Consider the following 26,546-nt stretch of genomic DNA (forward strand, 5'->3'; position numbering starts at 1 on the left):
AGCTATGGGGACTGGGTATTGCCGATGTGCTAGCGGCGATCTAGCAGCCCATGTCCTCAGCTCTATACCCAAAACCCCGGTGACAGGTTCCCTTTAAAGGGCATCTGTCAGCAGTTTTGTCCCTATGACACTGGCTGACCTGTTACATGTGCACTTGGCAGCTGAAGGCATCTGTGTTGGTCCCATGTTCATATGTGCCCACACTGCTGAGAAAAAGGAAGTTTTATTATATGCAAATGAGCCTCTAGGAGCAACGGGGGCGTTACCATTACACCTAGAGGCTCAGCTCTCTCTGCAACTGCCCTGTCTTCTGAGCTTTGAGCTGCCTGGTCCTGTCAAAGTGCAGAGGGTGCAGCAGATGCAGAGAGAGCAGAGCCTCTAGGTGTAACGGTAACGCCCCCGTTGCTCCTTGAGGCTCATTTGCATATATTAAAACATAATTTTTTTGGCAATGCGGGCACATAAGAAGATGGGACCAACACAGATGTCTTCAGCTGCCAAGTGCACATGTAACTGGTCAGCCAGTGTCATAGGGACAAATCTGCGAACAGATGCCCTTTAAGGCCTCTTGCACACGACCGTTTGGCTTTTTCAGTATTTTGCGGTCCGTTTAAAACAGATCCGTTTTTCCATTTTTTTGTTTCAGTAGTGTTTCCGCTTCTGTTCTGTTTTTCCATTTGGTTTCCGTTTGTGATCCGTTTTTTGCGAATCGCAAACGGAAACGGAAGCATACAATAATGCTTAAACAGTAAGTACATTAACAAATTGGGCTGGGCATAAAATTTCAATAGATGGTTCCACAAAAACGGAACGGATATGGAAGACAATTTGCATTCCGTATGCATTCCGTTTTTTTTTTGCGGAACCATTGACTTGAATGGAGCCATGGAACGTGATTTAAGGGCAATAATAGGACATGTTCTATCTTTGAGGGTACACCGCACATCGCCGGCAGTTAATAGAGGATTCCTATACTTGTCCATGTGCTGTCCGCATCTTTTCCGCATAATTGCGGAACGGATCCGGACCCATTCTACGTACGTCTGAATGGACCCTGAACGGAAATACGGAATGCATACGGAGTACCTTCCGTTGTTTTTGCGGACCCATTGAAGTGAATGGTTCCACATCCACAAAAAAACGGAACAGAAACAGAAAAAAAAAAATGTGCAAGAGGCCTAACACTGCTACATGAACACTGTTCACCAGAGCTCTGATGTGTGCAGTCGGCTCCCAGCACAGCGCCATACACAGTATAGTGGCAGTGATTGGTATTGCAGCTCAGCCCCATTCACTTTAATGCAACTAGGCCATGTGACTGATGTACGGTGACGTCACGTGGCCTAGGAAGAGGCTGCAGCAGCGCCCAGCCTCTTCTAACAGCTGATCGGTGGGGTCCTGGGTGTTGGAAGACCCCCTTTAAAATAAAGTACAGCGAGGCCCGACGTCCAATAAAACAGGATTTTCACTTCCGCTTCTTTAGGCATCATCTAAACAGCCCCGACGTGCCGCAGCGCCATTATACTCTGCGTTATTACCCACAAGTAATGCATCCTATTATGTGGAATGAGATGTTCTGCAGAATTCAGATCAGACGTGGCTCTCGCTTCGTGGTAATTGCTCTGAACCATGGCTGGATTTTTTTATTTTTTTATTCTTTATTTAAATGTATACGAATAACATAAAGTGCACCGGGAAAGTAGCCCGAGTACTTAGCATACTTCAAAAACATAACACTACAATGAGAGGTCAAGATAATACATTGAACTTACAGAATAGAGGGGTATTTGCAGTACGCGGTGATATACGTCCTTGAAATACAAGGTATTTGTCTACGCATGTACACTGCAAGAAAACACTGATAAAAAGGCAGTTCTGGTGCCATTAACGAAAATGACCAAGAAGAACATATCTTCCAGACCCGTACCCAAATGCTAGCATCAGGTACCTATGGAAACGGAAATAGATTGCGCATGACAAATGAAAACAAACAAACACATAAAACAGATCTCAACTGCTACAATTACACACAGACAAAACACTGACGAACAGGTACCACAGGTGGGAGGAGGGGGGGGCATAAAAGAGTGCAGAGCGAGTCGTCTAAGTTCTCACGCCAATAGCCTCTGAGAATCCTGAGAGTCCTGGAAAACAAACCAGGGGGCCCAGAAAAGCATCCAGAAAAGCTTTATGTTTAGATTGCAGCTGCGAAGTAAGTTCCTCCATTCTCCGGATCTCCTCCACCTTTTGAATCCAGCAGCCAGTTGTCGGAGGCGAAGAGGATTTCCGCCTCGCAGGGATGCACGACCTAGCCGCTATCACCAGGGAGCACAGACACGACTTACGAAGCACGCTCATTGGTAGATCCGATAGAAATAATAGGAAAAAAAACAGGCGTGTTCGGGATTGAAAACTGAAAAATTGAGGACAGCGCTTTATGGATCGACTGCCAGAAGAGACTGAGTCTGGGGCAATCGCAAAAAATATGACTCAGGGCTGAGTCACAGCGCCAGCAAACTGGGGACGCGGATGGAAACATTTTCAGTAATCTGACCGGGACATAATACCATCTGGACATTATCTTATACCCCGCTTCCTGGAATCTACTCGCAATGGATGACTTGTAGAGCAGGCAGAATAGTTTGGGCCAATGGTCAGGGGGGACCTCGACTCCCAGATCATGCGACCACTTCGTCACATAAGGGGGAAGATAGTCCTGATAGCACTCAGATAGGGAGTGTCTATCTGCGCCCGAGCCAACACATGCTTTCTCAAATACGGTAAGTGACCTGTCATACCCTGCGGAAGCCGGAATTGAGGAGAGGAAATGTGCCAGTTGTCTGGATCTCCAAGATCCCAGGGGACAAGGATCCGTCATATTCAGTAACTCAACATACGTAAGCCATCTGCCCGAGGTTCTAAAAAAGGGGGCGCGAGACCTACCACTAACGCACCATTGCAGAAACGGTCCACCCCGACAACTCGCCGGGAAGCTGGGATTTCCTAGAATTGGGAGCATCGGAGAGGGAGAGATCAAGGGACATTCTTTGACCTTATGAAATTGTGCAATGGTGGGACCTATTGTGGGATGATTAGAGAGAGCTGACGTGAGTTTCTGATCTACCCAGGGCGGGGAGGCCAGAGGAGAGCTCGAGAACAGCTGTTCGATAGATACCCACTGTTTGTACTGTGCGTGTCGACACCAGTCTACAATCCTTTGAAGCAGGGAGGCAGAGTAATATTTACGTAAGTCTGGTACGCTCAACCCTCCTTTGTCCCTTGGGATGTGTAAGAGAGATCTAGCCAATCTCGGACTGCCCCTCGCCCAGATAAATCTGAATAGGTCACCGTGGATCCTATCGAAGAAGCTAGCTGGGAGTCTAATGGGAAGGGTCTGAAAGAGGTATAACACACGCGGAAGGACTTTCATTTTATAAATAGCACACCTTCCAAACCATGTGTGAAGGCCCTTCGACCACCGCTTAAGATCTTCCCTAATCCGATCTCTGAGAGGGATATAATTCCTCTGGAACACCTCTTTCAGATCTGAGGGGATATAAGTGCCCAGGTATTTCCCTGCCCCGGTAGCCCACTTGAATGGAAAGGATGTGACCAGATCGGATAGGAGAGTATCCGGTAGTGATATATTCAAGGCCTCTGATTTCTGAAGGTTGATTTTTAAGTTAGAAAGGTCATGAAATGTGTGGAATTCCGACATCAGGTTCGGAAAAGAAATCCTGGGGTTAGTAAGCGTGAACAATAAATCATCCGCATATGCCGCTATCTTAAATTCCCTGCCCTCCACCGAGAGTCCCGAAATATTCGGGTTCTGTCGTATTGACCTCAAGAGTGGTTCCAGAGTAAGCACGAATATGAGTGGGGAGAGGGGGCATCCCTGGCGGGTCCCATTCTGGATCGCGAATGACGAAGAAAGCACACCATTCACCTTCGTGGCCGCGGACGGAGACTCATATAGAGCTCGGATCCATGTCGCCATCGGGCCTGTAATGCCTACATAGCGCAGCACCGCGAACAACTAAGGCCACCCCACCCTGTCAAAAGCTTAGATAAAAGACAAAGCGGGGTGCCTCAGGTCCCGGCGTGGTGAATCAGATTGAGTACCTTAGTGGTGTTATCCCTCGCCTCCCGCGATGGAATGAAACCCACCTGGTCATTGTGTATGAGCTCAGATAGCAGCGGGACCAGACGTGTGGCTAGAATTTTAGCAAACAATTTGAGGTCCACGTTTAGAAGTGAAATTGGACGGTAGTTACCGCAGAGGGTGGGGTCCTTTCCTTCCTTATGTATGACCGTGATAGGCGCGTTAGACATATCTGCAGGGAGTGGATGCCCTGTACTGAGGACATTTAGTGCTTTTGCTAGTGGGGCCTGTAGAAGAGGGAAGAATCTTTTATAGTAGGAGGCCGGGAAGCCGTCCGGGCCTGGGGCCTTACTGGGCTGCATGGTTTCTAATGCCTCCGCTAATTCCTCGACCGAAATCGGCCTGTCTAAATCTTGGAGGGTGTCTGCAGGTATCTTCGGCATACCTGAGTTCGAAAGATACTTGTCCATCGCCAAGTGCAAAGACTCACTGGCGACGCTGGGTTGTGGAAGGTTGTATAGAGATTGGTAATACTGAGCAAAGGCTTCTGCAATAGCAGTGGGGTCATTAAGAAGGGAACCTCGGGCAGTGGCTATATTCCTTGCTCTCTGATCCCTGAGTAATCTGGCTAGCAATTTACTACTTTTGTTTCCGAACTCAAAAAAATGTCTGCGGCCCTTCGCTAAGATGGTTTTCGTACGTACATCCAATTTCTCCTTAAGCTTACTTCTGGCCAGGAGGAGGGAAGCGCGCGCAGCCGTCGCATGGGACTTTTTATGGGCCTGCTCGAGGTTAACAATTTCCGCTAAGAGCTGAGATATTTCAGCTGCCCTTTCTTTTTTTTCCGTCTCGCTCCCCACGGACTACACATTTGTGGGCTGCCCACACCGTGATAGGCGACATATCAGCACTTTGATTAGTTTCAAAGTACTGAGAAATCGCCGTGTGAACCTCTTGAGCTACTTCAAAATCTTGCAGTAGGGACTCATTCAGTCGCCACTGCCAAGACTTCGGAGCGTGGAGAGGGGATTTCAAAGAAACATGAAGCATCGCGTGGTCTCTCGGCTGGATTTTTATGCTGATACTTACTGGCTTTGATTCCCTCTGAATGGAGGACAAGGCATCAGAAGTCATTTCTGAGCTTTGCTTTGTAATGGCGGGGAAATGAAGATTAGAAGTGTACTGGTTTTTATTATTAAAGGGGTATGCTCATCTTAAAGGGGTACTCCCAAAATGAGAACTTCCACCTATCCACAGAAGAGGTGATCGGTGGGGGTCCTACCGCTGGGACCATCCCATCGATCCTATGTTTGACTCGAGCATCTATCTGCGCGGCGGCTCCATTCACCTCTAGGGCACAGCACTGAACCACCATCCTCTCATTTATACAGGGAGTGCAGAAATATTAGGCAAGTTGTATTTTTGAGGATTAATTTTATTATTGAACAACAACCATGTTCTCAATGAACCCAAAAAACTCATTAATATCAAAGCTGAATATTTTTGGAAGTAGTTTTTAGTTTGTTTTTAGTTTTAGCTATTTTAGGGGGATATCTGTGTGTGCAGGTGACTATTACTGTGCATAATTATTAGGCAACTTAACAAAAAACAAATATATACCCATTTCAATTATTTATTTTTACCAGTGAAACCAATATAACATCTCAACATTCACAAATATACATTTCTGACATTCAAAAACAAAACAAAAACAAATCAGTGACCAATATAGCCACCTTTCTTTGCAAGGACACTCAAAAGCCTGCCATCCATGGATTCTGTCAGTGTTTTGATCTGTTCACCATCAACATTGCGTGCAGCAGCAACCACAGCCTCCCAGACACTGTTCAGAGAGGTGTACTGTTTTCCCTCCTTGTAAATCTCACATTTGATGATGGACCACAGGTTCTCAATGGGGTTCAGATCAGGTGAACAAGGAGGCCATGTCATTAGATTTTCTTCTTTTATACCCTTTCTTGCCAGCCACGCTGTGGAGTACTTGGACGCGTGTGATGGAGCATTGTCCTGCATGAAAATCATGTTTTTCTTGAAGGATGCAGACTTCTTCCTGTACCACTGCTTGAAGAAGGTGTCTTCCAGAAACTGGCAGTAGGACTGGGAGTTGAGCTTGACTCCATCCTCAACCCGAAAAGGCCCCACAAGCTCATCTTTGATGATACCAGCCCAAACCAGTAATCCACCTCCACCTTGCTGGCGTCTGAGTCGGACTGGAGCTCTCTGCCCTTTACCAATCCAGCCACGGGCCCATCCATCTGGCCCATCAAGACTCACTCTCATTTCATCAGTCCATAAAACCTTAGAAAAATCAGTCTTGAGATATTTCTTGGCCCAGTCTTGACGTTTCAGCTTGTGTGTCTTATTCAGTGGTGGTCGTCTTTCAGCCTTTCCTACCTTGGCCATGTCTCTGAGTATTGCACACCTTGTGCTTTTGGGCACTCCAGTGATGTTGCAGCTCTGAAATATGGCCAAACTGGTGGCAAGTGGCATCTTGGCAGCTGCACGCTTGACTTTTCTCAGTTCATGGGCAGTTATTTTGCGCCTTGGTTTTTCCACACGCTTCTTGCGACCCTGTTGACTATTTTGAATGAAACGCTTGATTGTTCGATGATCACGCTTCAGAAGCTTTGCAATTTTATGAGTGCTGCATCCCTCTGCAAGATATCTCACTATTTTTGACTTTTCTGAGCCTGTCAAGTCCTTCTTTTGACCCATTTTGCCAAAGGAAAGGAAGTTGCCTAATAATTATGCACACCTAATATAGGGTGTTGATGTCATTAGACCACACCCCTTCTCATTACAGAGATGCACATCACCTAATATGCTTAATTGGTAGTAGGCTTTCGAGCCTATACAGCTTGGAGTAAGACAACATGCATAAAGAGGATGATGTGGTCAAAATACTCATTTGCCTAATAATTCTGCACGCAGTGTACTTAAAGGGGTTTAATACTGATGGCCTATCCTCAGGATGGATCATCAATATCAGATCGGCGGGGGTCCAACTCCCAGCACCCCCAAGCAGATACTGATGACCTATTCAAACTCTCGGAAAACCCCCTTAACATTGGGAATCCTATTTAAGGGGTACTCCGCTGTCATCAAAAATATATTGGCTGTACAGTGAGAAGTTTTCTAATATACTCTGTGTTTCAATTACTCACAGAAACACACGGTTTACAAGATCTCTGCTTGCTGTCACAGAGTGAAAAACTGATTCTGGCATAAATCAGCTTAGAAGAGAGAGAGAGAGGCTGGAACTGACCATCAGACAATGGGGCAGCTCGGTGGCTCAGTGGTTAGCACTGGTTCGAATCTGACCAAGGGCAACATCTGCATGGAGTCTGTATGTTCTCCCCGTGTTTGGGTGGGTTTCCTCCGGGTTCTCCGGTTTCCTCCCACACTCCAAGGACAAACTGATAGGGACCTTAGATTGTGACAGTTAGATGCTAATGTCTGTAAAGCGCTGCGGAATATAGTAGCGCTATATAAGTGCATAAAATGAATAAATAAATCAGACGGACTTCACTGTGAACGGTGTTCTGCAGCCGGCAATATACTGATACATGGAGGCTGCAGAAGTCAAACGGTGCAAAAAATGTCATTAAAAACCTGCTACAAAAAAATTGATTACATCTAAAGCAATCATTAAAAAGGTCTCCAGAAGTGACCCTAGCCACAGGATAGGTTATAAATCTCAGATCGTGTGTGGACTGACTGCAGGGATCCCCACCCCCGCAATCCAGAGAAGAAAGCAGGGATAGTGCACATGTCGGCGCGCTGCTCCAATCACTTGTATGGGCAGCACATAGTTATTACACTACATACATACAAGATTACTGAAAGCATTCATGCCAAAAAAAAAGAAAGATACGATCTGTGTTTGCTGTCAGTGAATGAAATTTGTTTTACACTATGCATTGGGTCTTTTCTGGAAACCTGACAGACCCTAAACTAAACCTGTCTTGTTCTCTTCCTGTTCATAGCTGAGGATCTGTGACAATGTATCCATCCAGCATAAATCTTTTGCCTCTCTGGGCAGACAGCTCTGACATATTCTGATACATTGCAACGAGCTGCAACTCTATGAGCAAGGGCCGGCTAAGGCCTCGTGCAAACCGTGGATCCGTCTGTGTTGCATCTGCGTTTTTTTGTTGTTGCGGACCCATTGACTTTAATGGGGGCCGCGTTCCACATTTTGCGGACAAGTATAGGACATGTTCTATTTTTTTTGCAGAAGGGACATCCGGATGTAGAAAGCACATGGATCATCTGTGTGCTCTCTACGTCCGTATGCCCATTCTGCAAAAAAGATAAAATATGCCCGCGCAAAAATGACCAACGACCCACTGAAGTCTATGGGTTCGCAACACGGACAGGTGCGCACGAGGCCTAGGTCAGGTCTTCAGTTGTTTACAGTACACGGACTCTCCGGGCGGGCCTCCAGGCGTAAACATCCAAAACTAAGGTTTCACCCAGCACTTCAGTTAAAGGGTCACTGACTTTTCAGAAAACATTTGACAAGTTTTGATCGGTGGGGGTCTCAGCGCTGAGACGTCCGCCGATCACTAGAACCAGGGGAGAGAAGCGCTCACATAGCGCATTCTCTCTCCAGGCGACAGAATCGAGACGGGCCCATAGACTCTCTAATGAGTCTGTCTCGCCTCCTCTCCTGCAGAGAATAGACAGAGCGCGCTCTATGTGAGCGCTTCTCTCTCTCGTTCTAGTGATTCGTGGGGGTCTCAGCACTCAGACCCCCACCAATAAAAAAATGTTGATATATGTCTCTGTGACATATCAAAAGTTCTCAGAAAAAAACTCAGTAGACAAATCATGAGATAATTTGAAACACTTTTACGCGTTTCGAGCATGCTATGCAATGTTACACTCGAAACGCGCAAGCTTTTTTTGGCTTTTAGATTACCTCTTGTTTAGCGTATCCAAAAAGCTTGGCCTTTAACAAAAGTGCTGGACAAAATCTCCCTTTTGGATATTTCAGCCTTCTAGGACGGACTCTGTACTGACGCGAGCGTTGCACTTACCACCCCTCCACCTGCGGAGTGCACCAGCACGGACATGCCTTCTCTCAGATTGGCCACTTCGAAAAGCATCATGTAGGCTGTGACAAAGTTCATGGGGAAAGCGGCTGCTTCTGGGAAGCTCATATCCTCAGGGATCTTGTAGACAAACTCGGCAGGCGTGCAGGCCACCTCTGCCCAAGCGTTGTAGTTGACAAAGGCCATCACTCTGTCACCTATCTGCAACGCAAAAACACAATAAGGTGGATGAAGAACACACGTAAATGATTTACCGCGAGGCAGCGATCCTTAAAGGGGTTGTGTCACTTCAGCAGATGGCATTTATCATGTAGAGCAGGGATGCGGCCCTCCAGCTGTTGTAAAACTACAACTCCCACCATGCCCTGCTGTGGACTGATAGCTGTAGGCTGTTCAGGCATGCTGGGAGTTGTAGTTTTGCAACAGCTGGAGGGCCGCAGATTGAGCATGCCTGATGTAGAGAAAGTTAATACAAGCCACTTACTAATGTATTGTGATTGTCCATATTGCCTCCTTTGCTGGCTGGATTCATTTTTTCATTACATTATACACTGCTTGTTTTTTATACCACCACCCTGCAATCCAGCAGCAGTGGCCGTACTTGCACACTATGGCCCCTTTCACACGGGCGAGTATTCCGCGCGGTTGCGATGCGGGAGGTGAACGCATTGCACCAGCACTGAATCCCGACCCATTCATTTCTATGGGGCTGTGCACACGGGCGGTGATTTTCACGCATCACTTGTGCGTTGCGTGAAAATCGCAGCATGCTCCTCTTTGTGCGTTTTTCATGTAACGCAGGCCCCATAGAAATGAATGGGGTTGCGTGAAAATTGCAAGCATCCGCAAGCAAGTGCGGATGTGGTGCGATTTTCACGCACGGTTGCTAGGTGACGATCGGGATGGAGACCCGATCATTATTATTTTCCCTTATAACATGGTTATAAGGGAAAATAATAGCATTCTGAATACAGAATGCATAGTACAATAGCGCTGGAGGGGTTAAAAAATAATAATAATAATTTAACTCACCTTAATCCACTTGCTCGCGCAGCCCGGCATCTCTTCTGTCTTCATCTGATCTCTGTGCAGCAATAGGACCTGTGGTGACGTCACTCCGGTCATCACATGATCCATCACCATGGTAAAAGATCATGTGATGGATGATGTGATGACCGGAGTGACGTCACCACAGGTCCTTTTCCTGCACAGAGATCAGATGAAGACAGAAGAGATGCCGGGCTTCGCGAGCAAGTGGATTAAGGTGAGTTAAATAAAAAATTTTAACCCCTCCAGCCCTATTGTACTATGCATTCTGTATTCAGAATGCTATTATTTCCCCTTATAACCATGTTATAAGGGGAAATAATACAATCTACAGAACACCGATCCCAAGCCTGAACTTCTTCACAGAAGAACCAAACATGCGCGATTTTTCTCACGCGAGTGCAAAACGCATTACAATGTTTTGCACTCGCGCGGAAAAATCGTGCATGTTCCCGCAACGCACCCGCACCTTTTCCCGCAACGCCCGTGTGAAAGAGGCCTATAGGAAAAAGAGCCAGCCTCTCTAGTGGCCAGGACCCTGGGAGTGCACATAGGCTAGTGCTTTTCCCTATAGTGTGCAAGCACGGCCACCACTGATGGATTACAGGGTGGTCGTAACCATGGAAACGAGCAGTGCATAATGTGATGGAAAAATGAATCCAGCCAGCAAAGGAGGCAATATGGACAATCACATTACATTAGTAAGTGCCTTGTATTAACTTTCTCTACGTGATAAATGCCATTTGCTGAGGTGACACAACCCCTTTAAAGAGGACCTTTCACCAGAATAAAACATCTAAACTAACTATACAGACATGGAGAGCGGCACCCAGGGATCCCCCTGCACTTACTGTTATCCCCGGGCGCCGCTCCGTTCTCCCGTTATAGCCTCCGGTATCTTCATAGTTAGGCTCCACCCAGGGGAACCTGACGGCGTCTCATTCTCCCATGCTGTAGCGCTGGCCAATCGCAGCGCTCAGCTCATAGCCATAGTGATTTTCACGCACGGTTGCTAGGAGACGATCGGGATGGAGACCCGATCATTATTATTTTCCCTTATAACATGGTTCTAAGGGAAAATAATAACAATCTTAATACAGAATGCTTAGTACAATAGGGCTGGAGGGGTAAAAAAATAAAAATAATAATAATTTAACTCACCTTAATCCACTTGCTCGCGCAGCCGACATCTCTTCTATCTTCATCTTAGCTGTGCACAGGAAAAGGACCTGTGGTGACGTCACTACGCTCATCACATGGTCCGTCACATGATCCATCACCATGGTAAAAGATCATGTGATGGACCATGTGATGAGCGCAGTGACATCATCAAAGGTCCTATTCCTCACAGAAGAAGACAGAAGAGAAACCGGGCTGCGAAGAAGTTCGGGTCTGGGAACCAGATTCAGTTTTTTATCACGCGCGTGCACCCGCGCGATAAAAACTGACTACAATTGAGTACCTACTCGCGCGGGTTTGCCGCAACGCACCCGGACCTTATCTGGACACGCTCGTCTGGAAGGGGCCTAAATGGGGCCGGCTGCAGTTCCCTGCACAGCCAGGTGGTCAGGGGCGCTGCTGTGCAAGGAGAGCTTAGAGCTGGACGCAGCGATACAATAGCCCCCTAATTCTCACGATCAGCGGGGCCCCAGATCATAAAGTTATGTATATCCTAGAAATACACCATTTTAATACTAACCTTTTTTTAGAGAATTACTCACAATGCAATTACCTAATACAATCGCTAAAGAGCCTTCAGCTTTTATGAAAATTAAACCTAATCATGCTTTTTATTCAATTTCCATGTTGCTGTCAGTAAACGGGAACCCTATTGGGTTGTATCAGGTACTTCCGTTAAAGGGATTACGCTAGATTTTTTGTGTAGAATTAATAAAATAAAATAAAATAAAAAAACATATTCCCCTCTGCTGCGATCCCTGCCGTTCTTTGATCACCTGCAGTCAATCGCTAGCCTCAGCGGTCTTGCACCGTATACCGGTAATTGGCTGCAGTGGCCACGCTGGTTACTAGAGATAAGCGAAGTTCTCAAAAACCTCGATTCGGCTGCTTTGCCGAATTTCACAAAGAAATTCGATTCACGATGAATTATTTCATCACGAAGGGCATGGGGCGCAAAGATGGGAAATGGCGATTGTGCCGCCCCCTGTCACTGAACCCCTCGTATGCCATGTTCATCGCCGATCGCGGCATCTGAGAGGACCATTGGAGGCTGTCAGGGGTTAATCCCTTAAAAAAAAATATATTAAATTAAATTAAAAACACTCACCGTATCCATTTGATTGATTTGATTGATTGATAAATGGGTACCACTTATTTCATTTATTTTGATAATTTTATTTAATTACTACCTCCTTATTTATCACCTCCCCGTGGGCAGTGTTTTGCTCAGCTTGCTTTATTATTCGTATAGGTTTAATATTCACTAATGTAATGCCTTTTTGTCTTGAATGGTACAATTACGCCATTTGCGGATCCAGCGCTCCGGCGCTCCCGGGTGGTGCTGGAGAAGGGAACTCTATCCATTCTGCCTCTCTCTTGAGATGAATACATTTGGCAGTCACTAAGCCATTACTGGATCTTTACTGTTCTCCTGCAGGGACGGATATAAATACACGGAGGAGCTGTTTCCGCAGAGCTTTTATGTAACGCTGGGCGGTCACTTTAGTTAAGCTGCACAGCTGTTCTACAGAAAAAATGCCTTAGGCCCCTTTCACACGAGCGAGTTTTCCACACGGGTGCAATGCTTGACGTGAACGCATAGCACCCGCACTGAATCCGGACCCATTCATTTCAATGAGTCTATTTTTATCACGCATCAGTTCTGTGTTGCAGCATGTTTTATAGGCCTCATGCACACGACCGTTGTTTTATTCCGTGTCCGTTATTCAGTTTTTCGTGATTTTCTGCGGACCCATTGACTTTCAATGGGTCCGTTGAAAACTCGGCTAATGCACCGTTTGTCATCCGCGTCCGTGATCCCTGGTTCCAGTCCGTCAAAAAAATATAACCTGTCCTATTTTTTTCACAGAAAAATCGCGGACCCATTCAAGTCAATGGGACCGTGAAAAAACGCGGAGGCACACAAGATTGTCATCCGCGCGTCCGTTTTTTTCCTATCATTTGCATGGCAAACTTGACTTAGACTTTTTTTTACTTTCCTTCATCTCTGGTGATCCTCCAAAAATCAAGGAAGACACACGGAAACAAAAACGGAAATGGATCACGGAACAACGGAACCCCATTTTGCGGAATGGAACACAACAACGGTCGTGTGCATGAGGCCTTAGGCCCCTTTCACACGGGCGAGTATTCCGCGCGGATGCGATGCGTGAGTTGAACGCATTGTACCCACACTGAATACCGACCCATTCATTTCTATGGGGCTGTTCACATGAGCGGTGATTTTCACGCATCACTTGTGCGTTGCGTGAAAATCGCAGCATGCTCTATATTCTGCGTTTTCCACGCAACGCAGGCCCCATAGAAGTGAATGGGGTTGCGTGAAAATCGCAAGCATCCGCGCGGTGCGATTTACACGCACAGTTGCTAGGAGACGATCGGGATGGAGACCCGATCATTATTATTTTCCCTTATAACATGGTTATAAGGGAAAATAATAGCATTCTGAATACAGAATGCATAGTAAACTAGCGCTGGAGGGGTTAAAAAAAAATAAAAAAATGTTTAACTCACCTTAGTCCACTTGATCGCGAAGCCGGCATCTCTTCTGTCTTCATCTTAGCTGTGCAGCAACAGGACCTGTGGTGACGTCACTCCGGTCATCACATGATCCATCACCATGGTAAAAGATCATGTGATGGATCATGTGATGACCGGAGTGACGTCACCACAGGTCCTTTTCCTGCACACAGCTAAGATGAAGACAGAAGAGATGCCGGCTGCGCGATCAAGTGGATTAAGGTGAGTTAAATAATTTTTTATTTTTTTTTAACCCCTCCAGCGCTAGTTTACTAAGCATTCTGTATTCAGAATGCTATTATTTTCCCTTATAACCATGTTATAAGGGAAAATAATACAATCTACAGAACACCGATCCCAAGCCTGAACTTCTGTGAAGAAGTTCGGGTTTGGGTACAAAACATGCGTGATTTTTCTCACGCGAGTGCAAAACGCATTACAATGTTTTACACTCGCGCGGAAAAATTGTGCGTGTTCCTGCAACGCACCCGCACCTTTTCCCGCAACTCCCGTGTGAAAGAGGCCTAAGTCTGTGTTTTTCACGCAGCCCTGGCCCCATAGAAGTGAATGGGGTTTCAGTGAAAAACGCATTGCATCCGGAAGGAAGTGCGAATGCAATGCGTTTTTCACTGATGGGGTTGCTAAGAGATGTTGTTTGTAAACCTTCAGTTTTTTATCACGCGTGTGAAAAACGCATCAAAACGCATTGCAACCGCACGGAAAAAACTGAACAACTGAACGCAATCGCAGACAAAACTGACTGAACTTGCTTGCAAAATGGTGTGAGTTTCACTGAACGCATCTGGAGCCAATCCATCACGCTAGTGTGAAAGAGGCTGTTTTGTGGGCCGCTTTTCCGTGTTTTTTTTTTTCAGTAGTGTTTCCGGTTCCCTCCCGTTTTTTCCGTATGGCGTATACAGTAACTACATAGAAAAGATTGGGCTGGGCATAAAATGTTCAATAGATGGTTCCGCAAAAACGGAACGGATACGGAAGACATACGGAGTACATTCCGTATGTGTTCCGCTTTTTTTTGCGGACCCATTGACTTGACTGGAGCCACGGAACGTGGTTTGCGGGCAAGAATAGGACATGTTCTATCTTTCAAACGGGACGGAAAAACGGAAACGGAATGCATACGGAGTACATTCAGGTTTTTTTTGCGGAACCATTGAAATGAATGGTTCCGTATACGGAACGCAAAAAACGTTTGTGTGAACGTTTAGGAATGTACGGTAATCTATGCAGAGATGTAGCAGGGCTGGGTTTGTTATTCGGCACACCTCCATGTTATGACGTTGTGTGTAATTTTACACAGGACTGACGGTAAAGCCCTGGACACTGCCTGATCATTAAAGAGGTTTTTTAGTATTTTTATATTTTTCGAATATCCGCTCCAAAGAAAGCAGGAGAGATCACGTGACCAGCGGACATCTTGCCACGACTGTAAACACCGCGCTGTTCCGGTCTAGTGACCATATGGAAAATGCGGAGAAATATTTTGCTCTATCTTTTTTAACTGACCGGACGACCCCGTTAATTCAATGGGATGAATTTATCCCTTACAAATGGCGCCAGAAAGTCAAAAATTTTTGCACAAGCTCCTCCTTTTTTTGCTCAAAAAAGTACAGCTTAGGTCCAAAGCACACGACCGTATTCATTTTGTGGTCCGCAAATTGTGGATCGGCAAAATAAGGATACGGTCGGTATTATTATTTTATCCATTTTATTTGTGGACCCATTGTTTTCAATGGCTCCGTGGTCCGCATTTTGTGGACATAGTCTGTCCGTTTGCAGAACGGACATGGGTGATTAGCGTGCTTTCCACATTCGTATGTCCGTTCCGCAAAAAAAAGATAGAATACGTTCGCCAAACCTGGACCACGGACCCGCTGACTTCAAAAGGGTTGAGCAACATGGACCGCAAAATAGATACGGTCGAGGCTGCGATTACTACTGGACTGGGAGGGGTGAGGCCTACACGCCCTGACAAATATAGTGTTACAAATGCCGAAAACTGCTGTCAGGGTCCTTTACCAGTAAAAAAAAAAAACGCTAAATATGCTCAGTACGTTCCATGCTGCAGTTTTTGGGGCATTTTTCCCTAAATGGCTGGGTGAACTGCTTTTTACAGTATAAAAAACACCTCCAGCATTTTTGAAAAGTTGACAGAAATACCTAAAATTGTCACCTAAAAAACAAAGACGCTCATAGATAAAAAAAAAATTAAAATATTTTGGCGCAGATGCACCAAAATATTAGTAGACGTGCCCCTCTTAATAAATTTGGCACTTCTTATGCCCGTTTATATTTTTTTTACTTAAAACGTGAGCAAAAAATTCTGAAAAAATGACCCCAATTATTTTTTTATGTTATTCTGAACCTCTCAGCCCAAGTTTGGCCCTGGGATACCGGACGGCGCACCCATCATTTCAACGTATTTGCTACCAGCCTCTGAAATAACAGCCGAGCTGCTGCTGGCTGACCGGCCCGTGAATGCCGCCCTGCTAGGGCACAGGTGGGTATCGGAGCGCCTCATTTGGTTTGATTGATGCCCCTTTACGTGAGCAGAGGGGGCTTATTGTACCACAGATTATGGCATTGTGTTAAGAGCTGCTGAAACGATCATTAAGCTCTTGTTTCCCCTGTAGGGAAAAGGTCAAATACAGCTCTCGGTCACGTTTTTAATTACCGTCCCACAGTGAGGGCCAGCTATTCATTTTACCAGGCGCCGTTGCCATGGAGAGGGCAGACCTGTCATATCGCACGAACAAGTAAACTTGGGCAACGTGACTTCAATTATAACCGAGAAAGACGTGTTTTTTTTTTTTCTTTTTTCGTCTATGGGTGAAGCTGCTGAGCCCCCAACCTCATATACTGTAGTCTAAATCAATTTGCGAGGCGCGCCGCGCTAATGAGCTGTGCCCCTAGAGGTTTGCACCCTGCCCGAGCAAGCTAACAATAGAGTGCAATACTTCATCTAAAATTACCGTCTGACCATGACAGTGATGTCATTAGGGTTGCCCTGCTAGCGGGAGCCTACGAATTTGTAGAAGAAGCAATAGGGTATGTCCAGAGCAACACCCATGTTATGTGTGATCTGTTTTGTGTGTGGTGCATGTTGGCATTCCCCTTTGTTTGCAGGACACTATCCCTTTAAGAGAAAGATACTGGTGATGTCCGTCAGTACTGTGTTTTGTCCATTCAGCCTCTGCTGTGACATGTACAGCTGGTTCTGCAGTGTTCACTCCCAACACCAGGTGTCGCTGTTGCATATTATACAAGGACTTGCCACAGGGAACAAGCAGTAGTAGTAGCTGAAGCCACATGGTGTGATGAAGGATGCTGCTATAACAAGAAGACGGGTGAGAGGGGTGAGTCAGTTAGCCGGACAGGACACAAAAAGAGACTGCGAGGAGTCACCCAATCAGCACAGATTCTTGACTGGCCTGGTTCAAGTAACTCCATTATAGAAAGACAAGTGCTGTTGTGGATATAGTGGTAACAGCAGAATAAACCAAACCGTGGCTCCTGTACGGTAGGCTTGAGTGAAAATTGCAGGTCTTTTAAGATGGAATGGACTTATAGCCAACACTATGCTCAGCTGTGAAAAGGTGGTCAGGTGGTCCAGGCTGAGAAAAGCTGCCTTACGAAACCCTCATGCATTTGAGCCTCCTGTTGAGAGTAACCATCAAGAACGTAATCTAGATGATGTAACCAGAAGCCTATTGTCACGGTAGGGAGTAGGGAAAACTCCCCACCATACAATGTCGCCAATTACTAGGCCATAGGCAGGGAAAAGGGAGCTGGTCACCTCCTAAAGCTTCCCTCAAATAGCCATATGTATGAGCCTCCTTCAATGGTAAGGGGGCCCATACCCACGAACCTAGAAGTCTAGGAATCCCTGCATTGCCCTCAACATCGTGACAGGGCAGAGACCTCCTGTTCATCCATCACCATTGATGACAGGCATCTCCAGAGGCCCAGTAGCTGACAGGGAGAAAGACAGAATGCAGCAACTACACGGCAGGTAAGTACACAGTGTAACAACAGAACACTAGAAACAACCAACACTTACCTGCCGCAGCAGAGATGGAAAGACAGCACCAACAACTACCCGGACCTCCATGCGAACACCGGATGCACGGAAGCTCCAGGCAGGACAGCACACTATCTTGTAGAGTAGTTCCCCCTCCGGGAAACAACCCCCTTTCAGAGGACACACACACAAAAGGGGAAAACGTCAAACGTCCATGCAGGCCAGTACACACCTACATGAAACAAACACCCAGACGTATAACAAACCTCCAACTCAAACCCACACCATAAACTAGACACCGATGTCAAACTTGGATGGCCCTCAGATCTCGTCCATGCACAGAGCAAGCATCTCACATGCAAGGCAGACAAACCAACTGATCTCAGTCTCCAAGCTAAAGGACACAAAGAGACCTGAGACCACACCCAACCCACCACCCCGCTCCAAACCAGCCAGCGAACCAACCCCACGCACACCAGACAGGGAAGGGAAACAACCAAAAGGGAAATCGCTCACACATGCACAAACAACACACTGCCACAGGCAACTGCATGAGTGGCAAACGTGTCACGACACAAACAACATAGGCCGTGACACTGCCCCCGCATGCAACCACAACACCACGTTGCCGCAGGCAACAGCATGTGTTGCCACCACATCACGGCGCCCACCACAGGCCGCGACACCTATTAGCCTCCAAGTGAGATAAAGAGGAGGTGGTGTCGCCTACATTCTCCCTGCACCATACCCCATTGTCTACCAAATGGACGTATTACATTTACGTGAAGCTCCAAAAAAATAAGGGGTGGAAGAGCTATGAAGAGTCCCACAGGAAAATGTGAATGATTCCCACCTTCCTCCTAGTGTTTGCCTATATAAGCCCACAGCCCGTTTGACCTCCCTGTCCACCAAACCTAGACAAGGGGGAGATCCTCTTCTCTGGGTTCCCCTTTGTCAGCTAAACGTCAGTGCACCATTAGGTGGCATAGTCCTTCCTATGTATCCACTGGATAGTATGAACATCCATGGAATCCTCAATACGGGGAAACTAAGCATACCCTTGCCGGCAGCAGCTTAAAGGTATATAAATAGGAGTAGAAATAGTAAGATCCTTGGGAACTTTCCTTGGTTTTCCTACTTATAACTCAATAAGATTGGTTGAGGGGTATCCAGACCCCAAAAACATGCAAAGCATGGTTTGGCTGAACACTATAGGCTAAGGCTTCTTTCAAATTTGTGGCAGCACAGTCCTCCGGTAGGCCGTTCCGGCATAGAAAGCCAAGAATTGGCCGAGTCCTGGTATATTTGTTGGGTAGTGGCCGGATCTCTGCAGGTCCCCATTATAGTTTATGTGGCTGGCGGGCATTCCGGTAACATCCGGCAATGCCGGATCTCTAAGCCTCTGCCGGAACAGCCTGCCGGAGAGCAGTGCCACCAATGTGAAACTAGCCTAACCTACTTCAATAAAAGGAGCAGCTGCCAGACATCTCGGGGTAAGCAACAGGACTGAAAAAGATGAATTTGGACAGGCCAAAATCCAGGCTGTTGGTCTGTCAGCCCTCCTTCACCACCCCCCGGGACAATAGATCCTGGATCCCAGTAGAAATCAGACAGAAGTTCCCAGCGTCAAGGATCTTACCACTTAACCCAACTTTGCAAGCAGACCGCACTTCTGATGGAGCTACAGTCAGAAGACAAGCAGGATTTTACGGACTTCACATGGAGCAAATTAATCTAGACCCCTGAGTTCAAAGGTTAACTCAATGACATTCAAGTTTGTGTTATCTATAGTGATCCCCCGCCTTTCAGAAGAATAAGGGTTTTCTGACTCTAATTCTACAGTAAAGGCCAACAGAGGCAGAAATAAAGCAGAGGGAAAACAGACGTGATCCAGAAACATGCCACAAATGCCTGATGACGGCATACCCCTTTAAGTTAATGGTGCAGGTTCACATGCAGTCCTGTGGAAACCACATACAGTATTAGAGAAACATGGAACCTTTCTTCAAGAAACAGCGCCACACCTGTCCATGGATTGTGTCTGGTATTGCAGCCCAGCTCCATTGAAGTGAGTAGAGTGGAACTGCCAATTCCAAACACAAGTCATGGAGAAGAGTGGTGCCGTTTCTGGAAGAAAGCAGCCATGTTTTTTTCTAATTCTGGACAACCCCTTTGATGGTTCCAGCAGCTGCAACCCTGGAGATTTGCTGTTTTTACCCACTTAACCCCTAAACTCACAACTGAAAGGTGGCACAGTAGGTTAAAACCCCTTCAACATCGATTCTCATAGACAATGTAGAGATGATTGTAGGGAATCAATTTGTCTCATTAGTCAGACTTCTTCATCTGTGGAGGGGGCTGTGAATCTCCTGCCTGTGCCACTGCCGAAGCTCCAATTTGGCTACTGTGCATGTACCGCCACTCGGAAGTCTAGTGGCGGGTGTGCAGTAGCTGCTCCCGAGCCAACAGGAACGAGACTGACAGGGCTGGCAGGATGTCCGTCCCTGACAATCATATGGAAAGTGGGTGCCTTTTCACCTGTGGAGACAGTCCCCTCCCCCCCCCCCCCCACCAAAGGGGAAGAAGTCTGACTAATGTGATGAATCGATTCGCTCATCTGTAAGATAATAATTTCCAAAAACTTAAGCTTAAAGGCTATGTACACCTTTGAAAGTAATAGTTTTTATTATTGCATTGTACTCATTTTGAACTACAAAATCATTTTTTCGATTGGTCTTTATTTAAAAAAAGTTGAGCCCTTTTCTCTGTGCAGCCTTGAGATTCTCTAGTAGCATGCTGTCTGTTTTCACTCTGTTCTGTCAGGCAGCTCAGCCGATGGCTCCTTATCACTGATCTTATAAACAGTTATTAATCTCAATTCTTGTCTTACTGATAAGAATGTGGCTAAAGGTCCCTTTACACAGGACGATGTACAAGCAGATTGTAGGAAAGGAAGCGTTCCTTCCCAACAATCTGCTGATCGCTAGTGGAGGAGACCGATGCATTTACATGCACCGATCTCCTCCAGAGTATGGGGAGGAGCGATCGCTAATGCCATTGCTCTTCCTCATACAGACTCGTTTCCCGGCAGCACCGCACGATCTGCCACCTAGAAGACAAGGATTTTTTTGGTGCTACACAAACGATCCGAAAAGCTCGTTCATTGGGTAATCGGCGGTGCATTTACACCGCCAGATCTATTATGAGCGCTCGTTAGCAATGATCTGTTCAATTCTTACCCCGTGTAAAGGGCGCTTTACACAAGTGTTTTTACGACCTTTTAGTAATTTAGAGATATTACTAATTTATTAGATGATGGCACAAAGTGAAAGTACAATATACACAGCTAGACAAACAGTTAACCCTTTTTGACAGATCGGCTGCATATTTTTAATTAAAGACCGATTGAAAAAATTATTTTTAGCCCAAAAGGATTAAAATGCAATAAAAAAAAAAAAAAGGGCCCCCGAAGTTGTACATAGCCTCTAAAAACAGAAGACAATATTTGGAATGAAGGATTATTAAGCAAATTTTTGTGACATGCATCAAGGCTTACCTCAAAATCAGTAACATTTCCTCCGAGGGCCTCAACAATTCCAGACAGTTCAAAACCGGGAACCAGTGGCGTTTTGGGGGGATTATCTATGTTTCCTTGTCGAACCATCAAATCAATGAAGTTCAGCCCGCTGTAAGCAAAAGGGAGAGAAGAAAAGGTAAAAATAATTCAATTCCCTGCAGAACACAAGATGATGTGCTGCATGCATGACAAAAAGAGCCCCTGAAGACAGCCCCTGCCCATCTTCCCCGATAAGGCTTATGAACATCATGGTGGTGGTGGGGGGTATTACCTTTCTCTATGTGATACATGCCACTTGCTTAAGTGAGACAACCCCTTTAACCGTATTTTTTTTAGCATTTTCTCATACCACCATCTATGGTTAAAAAAATCTTACAATCATGCAATTTTGACAAGGGCCACTAAGCCGAGAAGTCCTTTGAGAACAACCACATCGGCCACAGACACAATAGACAGGAGCGGACCTCATTGACTTCTATGGGAGAGTTTTCTAGGCATGCTCTGTGCAGAGGTCAGGAGGGAGACGATAAGCTGTGATATTGTCACGGACGTTCCCGCGACAGGTGGCAGGAGATCGGTGAGACTGGAAACACGTGGTTTGATCTGACATGTTTTCCGTTTGGATCAAATGACGTCTGTGTTGTTTCTGGCGCTTGCCGCACCTTCTATCCCCAGGTGTGGCTATTAGGGTCATTTAACCTTCTCTATTTATTGCTGTTTCTCCCACTATGCTGTGCGGTTTACAGCTTTAGTTTGAGTCGTGGATAGCTGGTGTGTGGATCTTGGCTGAGTTCCTGGTGCTGCCATAGCCACTTAAAGTTAAGTGTTTTCCTTCCCTTTTGTATTTTCTTTGGGTTATTTTGTGTGTTGCATTTCCCTATCATTTGTATTAAGCCCTGAAGGAGACTCCTGTTCGTCCTTCCTTTTGGAGGAACAGGTGGTCTCAGTCCTGACATTAGTACCAGAGTCCTTTAGGCCTCTTGCACATGACGATATGTATTTTGCGGTCCGCAAAAAAAAAAAAAAAAATACGGATGACATCCGTGTGCATTCCGTATTTTGCGGAATGGAACAGCTGGCCCCTAATAGAACAGTACTAATCTTGTCCGTAATACTGACAATAATAGGACATGTTCTATTTCTTTCCGGAACGGAAACACGGAAACGGAATGCACATTGAAATGAATGGTTCCGTATACGGTTGGCCAAAAAAACTAAACGGAACGAAAATACGTTTGTGTGCAAGAGGCCTTAGGGTGAGTTATTCCTGTGTATGAACTCACCTACCTCTGGGGTCTGATACTGGTAGTTAGTCAGGACTTGACTAGGGTTTATCTAGGAGGTGTCCATCTCCTTTCCCTAGTTTCCAGGCCTTATTCTCTCACCCCTTTCCCTCCTATGTTCGGTGTGGTGTTTCCCTTCCACACCCGAACGTGACAGATATCACCTATTGTAAATGGTGGATCCTGTATTATCTATCTATCTATAAAGAGAGAAAAAGAGGTAATATCTGTCAATGTAATCCTGCCTGTGATGATAATAAGATGGCTACTGAAAAGGTACCTGTAAAGAACATAAAGTCTTGGCATATTATTAGGCCTACGTACAAAAAACTGTATCATTTTAGGTATTTACTATAGATAGTGACATGGAAAATAAAAAATAAAAAAATAAAATAAAATAAAAAAAACGTCAATGAAATGTTAGGCCATTTTGTGATGACATATTCCCTTTAAGAAGTTTAGCGATCACGGCGTACTCGTGTCAAACATTGGGTCACACAGGCAGAGGTCTCATCCGGTGATGTCATAACGCCCCATTTAGGAAAACCCTAATAATCCAGAAAGAAATCCAAACTTTCCAAATCTTAAGTATGTAATGTGAGCGGAATATCTCACCTTATTACTGCAGCCATGGTAATTGACGTCTGACCAGTAGCATTATGTCGTTTTCCTTGATAAAGCCTATGTACATGCTGCGAGTTAAACTGCTTTAATAAAGTTGCACCATGGCAACATGGCCGTGCACCATTGTCTCTCTTAATCTTTTCGGAGTTATGTACATTAAAACCTGCATTGCCAGACATGGAGGCTCGGGGTACTTTCAGATACCATACAAGCAGTGCCATTTCCACGTGTCATAATAAGTCTGCCCCAGGGGCGACATGATGTCGGCAAATATGTGGAATAGTTCAGACAATGTGCAAAATGGAGTCTAAATCATGAGCGTACGGCACTGTATTATAATACGCACTCCCCCACGTATGGCGCTGCCGCTCTGGTATAATATATGGTACAGGTGACCACCATCCGTGTAGTGTAATGTGGTGGTAAATGGGCAAGGAGAAAAAGTGTTACAGGCACCAAGAGTACTGCCTCCCTGTATAGGTATATACAGTATAATACTGCCTCCCTGTATAGGTATATACAGTATAATACTGCCCCCCTGTATAGTTATATACAGTATAATACTGCCTCCCTGTATAGGTATATACAGTATAATACTGCCCCCCTGTATAGGTATATACAGTATAATACTGCCCCCCTGTATAGGTATATACAGTATAATACTGCCTCCCTGTATAGGTATATACAGTATAATACTGCCTCTCTGTATAGGTATATACAGTATAATACTGCCTCCCTGTATAGGTATATACAGTATAATACTGCCTCCCTGTATAGGTATATACAGTATAACACTGCCTCCCTGTATAGGTATATACAGTATAATACTGCCTCCCTGTATAGGTATATACAGTATAATACTGCCTCCCTGTATAGGTATATACAGTATAATACTGCCTCCCTGTATAGGTATATACAGTATAATACTCCCTACCTGTATAGGTATATACAGTATAATACTGCCCCCCTGTATAGGTATATACAGTATAATACTGCCTCCCTGTATAGGTATATACAGTATAATACTGCCTCACTGTATAGGTATATACAGTATAATACTGCCTCCCTGTATAGGTATATACAGTATAATACTGCCTCCCTGTATAGGTATATACAGTATAATACTCCCTCCCTGTATAGGTATATACAGTATAATACTGCCCCCCTGTATAGGTATATACAGTATAATACTGCCTCCCTGTATAGGTATATACAGTATAATACTGGCTCCCTGTATAGGTATATACAGTATAATACTGCCTCCCTGTATAGGTATATGCAGTATAATACTGCCTCCCTGTATAGGTATATACAGTATAATACTGGCTCCCTGTATAGGTATATACAGTATAATACTGCCTCCCTGTATAGGTATATACAGTATAATACTGCCTCACTGTATAGGTATATACAGTATAATACTGCCTCCCTGTATAGGTATATACAGTATAATACTGCCTCACTGTATATACAGTATAATACTGGCTCCCTGTATAGGTATATACAGTATAATACTGCCTCCCTGTATAGGTATATACAGTATAATACTGCCCCACTGTATAGGTATATACAGTATAATACTGCCCCCCTGTATAGGTATATACAGTATAATACTGCCCCCCTGTATAGGTATATACAGTATAATACTGCCTCCCTGTATAGGTATATGCAGTATAATACTGCCTCCCTGTATAGGTATATACAGTATAATACTGCCTCCCTGTATAGGTATATACAGTATAATACTGCCTCCCTGTATAGGTATATACAGTATAACACTGCCTCCCTGTATAGGTATATACAGTATAATACTGCCCCCCTGTATAGGTATATACAGTATAATACTGCCTCCCTCTATAGGTATATACAGTATAATACTGGCTCCCTCTATAGGTATATACAGTATAATACTGGCTCCCTGTATAGGTATATACAGTATAATACTGCCTCCCTCTATAGGTATACAGTATAACACTGGCTCCCTGTATAGGTATATACAGTATAATACTGGCTCCCTGTATAGGTATATACAGTATAATACTGGCTCCCTGTATAGGTATATACAGTATAATACTGCCTCCCTGTATAGGTATATACAGTATAATACTGCCTCCCTGTATAGGTATATACAGTATAACACTGCCTCCCTGTATAGGTATATACAGTATAATACTGGCTCCCTGTATAGGTATATACAGTATAATACTGCATCCCTGTATAGGTATATACAGTATAATACTGCCTCCCTGTATAGGTATATACAGTATAACACTGCCTCCCTGTATAGGTATATACAGTATAATACTGGCTCCCTGTATAGGTATATACAGTATAATACTGCCTCCCTGTATAGGTATATACAGTATAATACTGCCTCCCTGTATAGGTATATACAGTATAATACTGCCTCCCTCTATAGGTATATACAGTATAATACTGCCTCCCTGTATAGGTATATACAGTATAACACTGCCTCCCTGTATAGGTATATACAGTATAATACTGCCTCCCTGTATAGGTATATACAGTATAACACTGCCTCCCTGTATAGGTATATACAGTATAATACTGGCTCCCTGTATAGGTATATACAGTATGATACTGCCTTCCTGTATAGGTATATACGGTATAATACTGCCTCCCTGTATAGGTATATACAGTATAATACTGCCTCCCTGTATAGGTATATACAGTATAACACTGCCTCCCTGTATAGGTATATACAGTATAATACTGCCCCCCTGTATAGGTATATACAGTATAATACTGCCTCCCTCTATAGGTATATACAGTATAATACTGGCTCCCTCTATAGGTATATACAGTATAATACTGGCTCCCTGTATAGGTATATACAGTATAATACTGCCTCCCTCTATAGGTATATACAGTATAACACTGGCTCCCTGTATAGGTATATACAGTATAATACTGCCTCCCTGTATAGGTATATACAGTATAATACTGCCTCCCTGTATAGGTATATACAGTATAATACTGCCTCCCTGTATAGGTATATACAGTATAACACTGCCTCCCTGTATAGGTATATACAGTATAATACTGGCTCCCTGTATAG

The 26,546-nt window shown here is 45.0% G+C and overlaps 1 protein-coding gene across 1 annotated transcript in view; it reads right to left on the bottom strand.

The window, feature by feature from the left end:
* The window catches only part of VAT1L (vesicle amine transport 1 like), a 66,771-nt gene that overhangs the window by 23,984 nt on the left and 16,241 nt on the right, over nt 1-26,546 (bottom strand). The window contains exons 2-3 of the mRNA XM_040409594.1: nt 21,540-21,669; nt 9,163-9,378 (exon numbers count right to left, since the gene is read on the bottom strand). Of these exons, the coding sequence (XP_040265528.1) occupies nt 9,163-9,378; nt 21,540-21,669 (346 nt within the window). The remainder of the gene's footprint in view (nt 1-9,162; nt 9,379-21,539; nt 21,670-26,546) is intronic.

Source organism: Bufo bufo, chromosome 10 (genome assembly GCF_905171765.1).
Source record: "Bufo bufo chromosome 10, aBufBuf1.1, whole genome shotgun sequence".
In the NCBI taxonomy this organism is placed as follows: Eukaryota; Metazoa; Chordata; class Amphibia; order Anura; family Bufonidae; genus Bufo; species Bufo bufo.